Source organism: Macrotis lagotis, chromosome 1 (assembly GCF_037893015.1).
Source record: "Macrotis lagotis isolate mMagLag1 chromosome 1, bilby.v1.9.chrom.fasta, whole genome shotgun sequence".
NCBI lineage: Eukaryota > Metazoa > Chordata > Mammalia > Peramelemorphia > Peramelidae > Macrotis > Macrotis lagotis.
Genome location: NC_133658.1, coordinates 181,572,998 through 181,585,410, shown reverse-complemented (window position 1 = coordinate 181,585,410; position 12,413 = coordinate 181,572,998). Strand labels below are relative to the sequence as shown.

Genomic DNA, 12,413 nt, shown 5'->3' with positions numbered 1-12,413 from the left:
GCTGCCTGCCTGCCTGAAGCTTTGAGCCCCAAGGCCCATCTCTGAGCCTTGTCAAGCTCATCCTTGCTGGGCACTTGGGCAGGATGAGCATGGAGCATGCAGAAGAGATCAGTACGGGTTCCAATGCATTCATCTCATAGTGTAGACAATCCATGGGAATTATTGTAGATGCATCCAAAAAAAAATATCAGGCATACTGCAGTGAAAGCTTCACTATCCACACCTCTTCTTGGTAAACGTTTCAACATTTTCCAAAAAGTGTACCCAAGGCAGAGCCCTTTCCAAAGAGGCTGTCAGGTATTACAGGACTGTATCTCCGACATCACCTCCCCTGACCCTAGAAACTGAAATTTTATGTCCAGAAAAAAAAGGTAGGAGAAAGTTTGAGAGATAAGAAACATGAAAGCTAGGGAACCTGTCCTCAAAAGTACATAGCAGGTAATTTGGCCCCATTATTTTATAATAAGGTTGAGAGTATCCTATTAGCTCTCCTTTTCTATTTCTGGACAGATTTCAATACCTTGGAAAGAGATGACCCAGATTGAGGTTATAGAGATCCAATGTAGGAGCACTTCTCAATTCTTTAAGGAGTGATTAGGCTTTATTGAAATTAATTGTGTTCCTCATTAGATAACTAGTACACTGGCTGAAATGTTGAAATGTGTAGATTTTGCATGCACAGCATCACACAACATGAAATGGTTCTCCAGATTCTTCAGAGCTTGTTTGGAGTGCAGCAGAAACTGTGACATGTGGTTCTAACAGTTTATAACTGAGGAAGTACAACAGATACTGTAGGTTTCTTGAAGACAATCTCATCTATCTGACAGGACGATCAAATGCATGAAATGATTGTCAAACATGCATTTGGAAATTAAGTCAGTTAAGGTTTCCCCTCACCCCTCCCAACTCCCTACTTATAAAAAATTCTTTTTATCCTAAAACTTCATAATCCCCTTCCTTTTAAAATGACATTTGATTTGCTTTTTATCCAATCATATAACCATCATATCCTTTAAAGTTAAAACTTTTGACCAGAATAAAAATGCCCCATTTCTGTTTGGGAGGGGAAGAGGATCATATATTGATATGTTCAAATGAAATAATCTGCTTTTAGAGCATGATTTATAATAAAAATCTGATTAACTGGAACTTATCTAACTATAGTCTTCAAAATCAATCACACATTTCCTGTCTTCCAATTTTGAAAGAAATCAACTCTTTCATGGGCCCTACCTTGAAAAAAAAAAAAAACCTTACAGGTTGAGCGCCTAGAGTTAGTTTATATTCCCTTATACTTTCTACATCCAAATAACTACACAATAAGAATTCCACTTAACATTGAAAACCCAGAGATGTGTACAACAAACCCCTTAACCACCAACAAAAGATTCTGTGTTCATTAGAACTCATTCACTCAGACGACCTAATAATTTTAGCATAGGTTTTTTTTAACTGGAAAGGAAAATAAAATTCTCCTTCCACTTAACTAATCAGGAAATGTGTTGCTCAGACCACCCTATTCAATATTCCAGTTAATCAGAGTCTTATCATAAATCATTTTCAGTAGCAATTTCCCCCAAAGCCTCCCAACAATTGACTTCATAAAGAATTTTCACAAATGGTTTTCTTCCTCCTCAAAAGTGTCCCTGGGGAGGTTTGAGGAAATCCCTACTGAAAAGAGCACCCATATGATATTAAAATGCCCCTTACAGATTTCATTTATTAGTTAACAATAATTAGATCAATATCAAGAGGCCCAAATTAATCTGCAAAACTGGACTTAAATGTCCCTCACCATTTGTAGATGAAGCTTTGAAAACCATGTGTCACAATTCAGTGTATGGTAGTGTCCCTGGAATCCAGAGGGCATCTTCCTGTCATAGCATGTTTTTGAGGAATCAAGTCAATGCCTATCAGTAAATGTGAATGTATGTGCAGCATTTTGGGTAGCAGTAGTTTGCCTTCTTTTAGAAACGCATTCTTCCCCACCCACCCCTCAAGTTGCCAAAGATGGTGTACAAAACAACTTACATAGCAGAAAACATTGCAAAATCCTTGGGATTTCCCACAATCTGACATTGGCAGGGGGTTCAAAATGCAACAGACCCCAAGGCAAGTTGCTAAACCCATTTTTCTTTTTCTTTTTCTTTTTTTTTTGACATTGTCATATTGCATGAAAACAATTAACCTTTGCTGCAGTAATTTCAGACAACTGCAGGAACTATGGAATTGTACATGCCTAAGTAAATATGGGTGAAAGGAGTCATTGATGTGTTACTGGAACAGATTTCTAATTTGTTTCTGAATGTGCTCTGTCCTCCAGCTAGGAAAATCAGAGCTACTTCAAGTAATTGTAGCCCTGTGATGGAGAGGAAAGGCAGTCAATTCCGATGTTCTCAAAGAAAACAATACTCTCCAATTCAACATGCATTGATTAAACACCTTTTATGTCTAAGACAATGTAGCCTACTATGTGTGAGTCTGATTCCCATATTGTGGAATCAATCAAAGGAAGTTCTAGTGCTCTTATTCTAAAAAGCTCATGGTTTCTTCTATGCAAAGAACTTTAAAACATCTTTGATTGCTTTAGTTACAAGACCCCCCCCCAAAAAAAAATATGCTGCACATGTGTCTATGAGCACTGCAGGTATGCCTGGATTTTAAATTTCTCTCCAAGGCAGCTCAGTGAAAATTGGCTCCTTCAGGCCAGTCACTGCCCACAGAATAGTTGAAAGTTCCAGGGCTTAAACACTCTCCACCCTAGCCCCCAGTCCAAAGAAGAGGACATTTGACCTGCGTTTCGCTCTTTGGGAAGGCTATTACTACTGGTGCATTTCGGGAATGGTCAACTACGGGAGCAGTTCGTGCTTAGTGAGAATGCTTCACTTTCTATTCATGCCTGTAGCTGGTGCATGAAGAAGATGTAGAGGACTTTCCCTTTCTGATGCTAGATTGCTTGTATTTTTTCTTTTTCTCCTGCGCTCATTTCACTATGCCTCTTTTACTTTTTGTCTCTGTGGACAAAGGTTTGTACATCAACTCTCGATGTATGGTTACTGTATTGAAGTACCGATATATTATCCTAGAAAATTATTGAAATTGCCCTAAGTAGAGCTCTAAAGGCCATTGCCCCAACCAGTCTCCAATTGCTGTGTCTTTTATGCCTCATTGGAAATGTCAGAGGCTTATGTGTCCCTGATGCCACACATATATGTGGAAAGCAGGGAATCTCTGTATGATGCTGTGTTACAACTTAGCCAATTCTGCTTTGCTCAATGATAGTGTGTTGCTGTGATGTGATGTACACACTATACTTGGCAGTCTTGTTTCATGTCTGTCTGCCAGTATGTTTTCTGTATGTGTGTTTTGTGTCTCAAAATATAACTTGTCACTGAAATAAAAGTGAATGTCCTTCAGTTACTTTTATGCATCTGTCAAATCCAACCAGCTAATCCAAAAACTTCCCTTTTGGGCAATGTTACAGACTTGACAACTACAATTGAATTCATTGGAAATGAGTCATTGAGTAGTCTGGTCATGGTGGCAGCCAACATTTGAGTCAGGTTTATGATATATCGGTATACTCTTAATGCCCCTACTGGAAACTCATTTGCTTGGTTCAGTTCTTAGCTTGAAGAAATAGATTGTAGCTCAACAGCTCCTCCCCAGTGTACTGTTACTCACCCTCTTTTTTGCATAGGCTTAAGTCAAGTGATGCTTACAAAAAAGCCTGGGGCAATAATCAAGATGGAGTTGTTGCCAGCCAACCTGCTCGTGTGGTGGATGAACGAGAGCAGATGGCCATCAGTGGTGGTTTTATCCGCAGGTGAGCTTTGTTGGGTTTCAACTGATTAGCAAGAGGTGCCATGTTGCCAGGAGATTCCATGTCCTCACCCTCTGTTCCAAATATATTTTCATGAGTTTTATGTGATGTTTTAGCAGACTTCAGAGAATGCCAAAAAGACTGTGGGTTGGCTTCCTATCAACTAACCTTCTCTTTTAGTTCAGGCAAGCAAACACTGACTACAGTGTCTATAAACAGCAACAGGTATAGATACGTGGCGATGTTGAGACACTGAGTTTACAAAGGCAGTCACCAACAGCTGGCCCTAAGACAAGCCTATACAGAACTCGGCTGTTTGGAGGCTGAAGGACCTCGACTAATAATAAGTAAATATTCTTCAGGTAATGAACTCATCCCTTTTTTACATGATGTTAAACAAGGATATTCAACAGGTAGTTAATTTTGCTACTCTACAAATATCAAAAGCCAGGCCACTGTTAGCTCTTATAAACCAACTCAGCTCAATATTCCCGAGTGCGAAAAATCAGCACAAGTGTTCAAAATTTAGATTGTGTTTCTTCATGTCTAGAGGACATCTTTCCGGTTGCTCCTTGGGAAGTCAGAGGTAATAATAGTCACCATGGTCAATGACAGGCTGATTTTCCACAATATGAGATAACTTCATGCTGAAGTTTTAAAGTTTGGTTTTGGCTTGGGTATTGGTCAAGTATAAATGAACACTTTCAACCCTCAAATAATCCATTAGGACTGCTTAGCAAGGTATTAAGGTGGCCACCTCCTGATTTATTTATGATAGATGCCTGTGTACAAACACTTGCTCCAAGTAATTACAGCTGTTAAATCACTGAAATATCCTGGTTGTGCTGTGAAGACTTCTACTAGCCAGGGAATTCTGAAGTAGGTGTATTCATTTTATTCTAAAATTGGACTGTCTTTCCAAGCTACTTAAAAAAAAAAGATAAACAAAATCTTCGTATTAACCCAAACATCTTATCTCTCCACTTCTACCCTTCCAACATACATATATAAATACACACACAAATTGTGTCTGAATGGTTTCCCCACCATAATAAATCACCCTCAGCATATCTAAAGAGACCATAGCATTTAAATGCAAGCAAATATAATTTGCAATACAAGCAGTTACCCCTACCAATGTTCCTACTAAGGAGAGGCCTAACATTATTATTGCTTCTCCCATTCCTTTCTATCCCAAGTGAAACAGTGATGTGATTCTATAGCAATTCAATGGGTTTAGTTTCCAGAATGTGATTAATAGCTAAAAAACACTAGGAAAAGGAAATATAGATTTATTACCCAATATTATCTTCCTTTCCTTCAATAGAGTCTTTACAATTGCTGCTGAATTAATATGATTAAATTCTAAGAATGGAAAAGACCATCATCCTATGCAAGACAAAGCATGAGATGACTGATGGTGCTCAGATAAAAAGATTTATCCACTTGAAACTGCCATCAATAAAAATGAAAATGATTAAGGGTTTAGAGATGATACAGCAACATTATAATGCTTTGATTATTTTCTAATAAATTAGAGATAAACTTTTCCCCCCATCTTGAATAGAGTACCTCCAAAGCAAAGATGGCCAGGAACCTACAGGTATTTCTCAGATCACCTCTGGATTCTAGGTATCCAGAGTATTTCCATTCAAATTTCCTCAAAAAATTGTTTCCTTGGTCACAGGGTAACAAATGATGCCCGAGAAAATGAAATGGATGAAAACCTGGAGCAGGTGAGCGGCATTATTGGAAATCTCCGTCATATGGCCCTGGACATGGGTAACGAGATTGACACACAGAATCGCCAGATTGACAGGATCATGGAGAAGGTAAGAAAAACAAAGATCTGTGTGGTTTCTAATAAGTACTGCCACTTTTCCGATTTGGGCCTGACTGGTAAAAATGGGGGCTTAGTACTGGAAGTAAGAAAAGAATAAAACTGACATTTGGGAATTTTGTATCAAAGAGGACAGTTCTCTGCTTCCTAGTAAATGGTGCATTTTTCTTGGACTGCCATAATAATTTTTCTTTGTAGTTCTCTCTAAAAATTTATTATAATATTTTAAAATTACCAAGGAAATGATAAATTTATAGATTTAATTCCAATTAAATTCTAATCTCCTCTATTAGAATTCTATGACATCTATTATGAAATCCCTGGAAGATACTGAAGCTCTTATTTCTATTTAATTGAAAAAAATTTATTATTCAGCTTAGGTACATAAACTAATCCACTTTTTAAATCTTTTTCTATTTTCTTAGTACGCAGAAAACTGCTACTAACATCAGAGAGGAACTATCATAAGAAAAAAATTAAAAGAAAGTTTTATTTTGATCTATTCTGTACTCTCTATATAAAATACCATTTTTACATGGAAAGGTATTTGATAAATGCTGTGCAAATTAAATTAGATTTTGATTGATTAAAAAACAAAATAAAACAAAATACTGGTTATCCAGGGAATAGTTATCAATTCTCCTATTGTTAAAAAAAAATTAGCAGTGTTAATGTATAGTGCCTATAATCTGAGAGATTTTAAAATGCTAAAATAGGAATTTTATCAGTAGGAGTGTCAGGTTTATTCTAATGCTTTGAATTCAGCATAGAGAAGTAACCTTGAAAAGCCACCTTGTATCATAATTATGTTTCCCTGCATTTCTATTGTTCTGTGCTACTGATCATTAATTTATATGGCAGCATGGTATGGTGGATAGAATACTAGATTTGCCGCTAGGAAAATGAAGATTCAAATCCTATCTCTGATACCTTTTATGTGAACAAGGCAAACATAAATTCTCTGAGTCTCAATTTTCTAATCTATCATATAAAGATGATCTACCATTATAGGATTGTTGTGAGGCTCAAAGGAAATGATATATATGTCTTTGTACCCTTCAATATACCGTTGGCTCTGATTTCATCAACATGAGCATTCCCTCCAATGATATAGATTACCACCCATTCATACTTGCCCATTTCACATTACTCTTATCCATGTCTTCTCATAAATCTATGAAAGGAAGTTCCCTCCAAATTACTGGAGATAATTTTCATGTTCTTCTGACATCTTGAGGACAACAGTGAAGCACTTCACCTCTCTGCTATTTATACATTATTCTTTCTATATCACCAGCCTATCATCTTCTTGTCCAAAGTGCTGTGTGAATAAGTATTAACAACAGTCCTATGGTGAGGATTAAATAGGCATACCTTATATTACAGATGAGGAAACTATAATAAGTTAAATCAAAGTTAAATAACTTGTTCATCAGGCAGCTATGTGTCGCAGTGGATGGAATATTGAACCTGGAATCAAAAAGATTCCTCTTATCGAGTTCAAATACAACCTCAGACATTTACTAGCTATTTGACTCTGGGCAAATCACTTTAACCCTTTTGACCTCAGTTTCCTCATTTGTAGAAGAAGCTGGAGAAGGAAATGGAAAACTAGTTTCCTTGCCAAAAAACCACCTATGGGATCATACGGAGTTGGAAATGACCGAAACAACTAAATAATAACAAAACAAAAAATAATTTCCTCAAGATTAAATAATCAGTAAGGCAGAACTAGAATTTGAATTATAGGTTTCCAGCTCCCAGACTATTTCTACTTTTATCATATTCTGCTGTCTCATTAACAAAGGAAAAATACCTATATAGCATTATAGCTTTGATCTTTTTATATTTCTCTAGTCATGTACTTTTCTACTTTTGTTTTAATTTTAAAAAATTATTAATATTATTATTTAAAAATTTAAAAATTAATAATTAAATCACAGAAGATAATTTCAAACTGACTTCAAATTCTAGGAACACAAAGACTTCCAATGAAGTTTCATTTCTCATACAAATCAGGCAGATTTTATTTCATAATCAGCAATGAACTCCTGATGGATTATTCAGAAATAGCAACATAGAGTGGGACTGAAACCTCTGGTTTTGAAATTACAGGGAATTCATGGATGAGGAACTCCCTCTGCCAGTGCAGACTACTACCTTCCTGACAATTTATTGTCTTAGAAAGCTGTTTAAAAACCTGAGTGCTTAAGTGACTTATAGCTATGGTTGCACAACTAATATGTGATAAAAGTGTGGAACTTGAATCTGTATTTTCTTCCTAGCTTCAAAACCAGTTCTCTATACACCATGGTGTCTCCTCTGTTTGGGGATATTATATTTAAATTTGTTTCATTCAGGAAATTGCAGGAAGTCCATATTACTCTACCTCTCCAATATTTTTCAACTTCTGAAAGGCATGGATTGACATTTGTTTAGTAACAGACATACTTTTAGAGAAAAAGGAAGAAGCCTTTAGTGGTTTTCTCCCCCTATTTCCACCCTATTCTCGTATCTCTAATTCTCAACTTGGTCATATATTTCCATAACATCAGTTTTGTACAATCATTCAGTATGACAGATTGTAGAATACCTTTGTGGACTATCATAAAATTACCTTTATGTCTCAGTTACTTTCTCTTTAAATGTTTTCAAAATTAACATTTTATAGGAAAAAATATGAAATTCTGAAAGCTCTATTATCAGAGCCAGGCTTGTCAGCTATGTTAGAATCAGTGCAGGGCATATTTTTTGGTATCATAATCTTATTTAAGGAGGTAAACTCCTTTTTTTTGTAATTTGTCCTTTTCTTTTATCTCTTTATGCTTACTCCCATGACAATCTCCTCTAGTCTCATGACTTCAGCAGATGATTCACCACCTGTGTCTTCAGAAATAAAAGAGTTACTTAGGCATCTGGAGGTTAAGCAATTTTCCCAGAGTTCCAGAGCTAGAAAGAGGGAGAAGCAAAATTTGAACTCTGGTTTTTATGACTCCAAGCCCAGTAAACCACCCACTGCTCCCTCCTCCCATGTTGCGCATATGAATGACTCATATATTCATAGAACATTAAGGCTGAAATCATTAAGATGGTTAACTGGCATCTTTTTAGGGTCAATAGAGGGGAAGCAATTTCCCCAAGGTCAGATGATGAATTATTGGCTAAACAATGAGTAGAACTCTCTTCATCTAATACCAATTTGACTGTACCATAGTATCTTTATCCCTAACTATGACCCTTCTCCCAACCTCTAGATTTGCATTTCAAAGTATCTATTTGGTGTCTAACTAGATATCCTATTGGTACTTGGAAGAAAATGAGTTTAAAATGAATAATAGCATTCTCAAAACCCAGTTCTTCCTCCTGACATTCTTACAGTATGATTCTGCCATTTCCCAATACCAAGTGTCCTGGAGTCTTTTCCCCTTCTTCCCTTAGCTCACATCTAAATCAATAAGTCCTGTTGATTCAAACTCTAAAAATATTTTTACTCTTCCTTAATAGTTTCTCTGCTACCACTCAGCATCAATCCTATATATTTGTAAATGTGTCTTAACTTATCACCAAGATTCTAGTCCTCTAGTTTCTTAATTGATTCAGAACATTTCTATCAGATTAATGTACTGAAATACAAGTTTTATGATATCATTATGTTGCATTTCATGTTCTTTGAATCTCTTCCAAATTACTTTTTGCAATCTTAAAATCATACACTATTTTTCATCCATCCAACATTTACATCAAATTCTACCCAATAATTTCACACTGACCTGGGCCTGCAGTCTTCTTTCTATTAAAAAGTTCCATTTTTTCCACTGGGAATCTATGTCTTAAGAAGGAAGTCTTTATGATAAGAGAGAATAATAAAGTGGGAATTAACCAGCATCATAATTTTACAGATGAGGAAATTGAAATAGAAATACTACAGGCAAAATTTCAGATAAAAATAATGATCTCTGTCTGAATGCCCCCCCCCCCACATAACCATATACAATGCTATTTGTCCTTCATTCTTGAAGACCATTACATCTAGGAGGTGATGCCATGACAAGCATATGAATTGAGTGAGGGGATGCAATGCTAAGTCACCAACTTCAATTTTTTCCTCCAGAGCCATCCAGGTTCAGTGGACAAATATGGATTGGAACAACTGTGGATGGCCCTGGATGTGAGACAATTGGGATTAAATGACTTGCTCAGGGTTACATAGATAGGAAGTGTCTGAGTCTGAATTTGAACTCTGTTCCTCCTGATTCTATTCACTGCACCACCTAGCTGCCCCATATATGAATTTACATACATATATATATATATATATATATATATAAACATGCATAGAGATAGTCAAATTCAGAGAAATTAGCTAATCATTGAATCATTTATAATATTACAATTTTAATGTGTATACTTTGTTTATACATTTTCATACATACAATATGTACATATATATCATATAAAAGTATAAAAGATCTAAGAATTAATACCCTTCAAATTAAATGAAATGATTATGAAAATAAAACCCAAGAGAAGTGGGGAAGCACCTCACATTTAATATTGTTGACAGAAAGTGGTCTTTCCCCACCTAATCTGATCATTTTCTTCCTCTCCATTGAATACTAGGAATGAATACAGTCAACCAAGTAGATTCTAGAGAGAATTCTTTTCTGGAACAAATTAGAATAAATTAACCTCTGAGGTTCCTTCCAACTGTGAAATTCTGTGTATGTAGAGTTAGCAGAGTAAACAAAAACATCAACTAGGAATTAAAAGTAAGATTTGCCACATTTAAACTTTATTCAACTTGGAATCAGGAAGACTCATCTTCCTGAGTTTAAATCTATCCTCAGACATTTACTAGTCTGTGTGATTGTAGGCTAGTCACTTGGTTTTCTTTACCTCAGTCTCCTCATCTGTAATATGAGCTGAAGAAGGAAATGGCAAAACCACTTCAGTATCTTTACCAAGAAAATCCCAACTGGGGACATGATAGAACCACAGATACAACTAAAAAACAACTGAACAAATTTTATTTCAGAAATAAAGTCAATAAAACTGTATCCTTAAAGGCAATGCCTGAGGAGTGTCAAATATCCTCAAAGCAAGTCAAAGGAATTGAAGTATACATTTGCTACCTCTGTTCACGTCAAAGAGAAAAATGCCTCAATAATGTGATTCCTCAAAAAAAAAAATACTGATCCAAAATAATTATCCTGTGTTAATGAAACCCCTCCCCTTCTCTCTTTCTTCTAGGCTGATTCCAACAAAACCAGGATTGATGAAGCCAACCAACGTGCAACAAAGATGCTGGGCAGTGGTTAGATACCAACAAATGTGTTGTTGTCTCCATGCTGTCGAGGAAGATGGCATTGTCATGCTTTTCTCATGGTATTTCCCTACTAGGTTTGCACACATGCACATATCAGTCCCCATTGTAATTGTTGTCCTGTGTAGTCTGTCCTTTTCTTTTCTGGTTACCTTTCTTTCCCAAGATTGTATATATAGTGATAACTTGATGGCTCTGGCTCACTATGATGTGTTCTGTTTTATTTTTCTTCTCCTCAATGATGTTTGCTGAATGACAACAATGTAGGAATGCTTAATGTGCTGTTGAACCTTTAAATATGCAGTATTGTTCTCGTAAAACTGTGACCTTCCACAGAGCTACTGCCATGTCTTAAGCACTTAAAATTTGCTGTCCTTGGTTCTTCATGGCCGTCATCTGTCGTTATGATTTCATGATTAGACAAATGTGGAATTATATTAACAGGCATTGCACTAAAAGTGATGTGATTTATGCATTTATGCATGAGAAATAAATAGATTCTTAGACTCCTACTTAAACAAGACCTTTCCACGGCAGTAGCACATTGACAACGAGAAACACACATACACACAATAACACAAAAGCATGCTCAGTATTGAGACACTGTTGGGACTATGTTATACCAGCAAGACTGCAATAGTGGCACTTTCTTCTGTCAATAGAGTTGTTAGCCATAATCATTCTTTTTTAATTAAAAAAAAGATGGATTTGACACTCGCCATTTAATCATTGCCAGCAAAAATATGCGTTTGGCTGAAAATATGTCAAATGGGTGTAATATAGGGGTTACCTGCTGCTTTTGAAGACTATCTTTTGGAGGAAACGACTACACTATGAAACAGTGCAGAAGTATAATTTTTATAAGGCTGTATCTTATTAGTCGCTATTCCCCATGTGGTTTGTTATTGGTACAATTCTCTGTTGCTTATCTAGAGCTATGCACACCAAATCTCTGAAATGTTTAGTAGCTAATAAAGAAAAATTTAAAATTAATATAAATGAATGAAATATAGATAAACTGTGAGATAAATATCATTACAGCATGTAATATTAAATTCCTCTTGTCTCCTGTCAGTTTGTGACGTGATTGACATTTTGTAGCTAGTTGAAAATTATTAAAAATTATAGACCCCAGATCCTCTGTTTTGTCTTTCTTGGTTGACCTGTGTATCAGACACCTTATTTTTCCATTCACAAGAGAGGATGGAGAAGAGTAATACAATACCTTTGTTTTTGATGAGTTCATGTGTAGGAGGTGGTCTGTAGGGAAAAGGTATATTTCTGGGTTGAATGGTATTCAAGTAACAACTGATGAGTCAAACTGAAGAGTGAAGGAGTGAAGGAATAAACATTTAAATTGTATCTAATGTCTTCCAGACATTGTGCTAAATGCTTTTTATAAATATTAGCTCATTTAGGTCACA

At 35.9% G+C, this 12,413-nt stretch overlaps 1 protein-coding gene across 2 annotated transcripts in view; it reads left to right on the top strand.

Moving 5' to 3' along the window:
* SNAP25 (synaptosome associated protein 25) overlaps positions 1-12,116 on the top strand; it is a 91,838-nt gene extending 79,722 nt beyond the window's left edge. For both annotated transcript variants that reach the window (XM_074209452.1, XM_074209451.1), the window contains exons 6-8: positions 3,704-3,829; positions 5,514-5,658; positions 10,917-12,116. In XM_074209452.1, the coding sequence (XP_074065553.1) occupies positions 3,704-3,829; positions 5,514-5,658; positions 10,917-10,985 (340 nt within the window). In that variant the 3' untranslated portion in view covers positions 10,986-12,116. The remainder of the gene's footprint in view (positions 1-3,703; positions 3,830-5,513; positions 5,659-10,916) is intronic.
* The last annotated feature ends 297 nt before the right edge of the window (positions 12,117-12,413 follow it).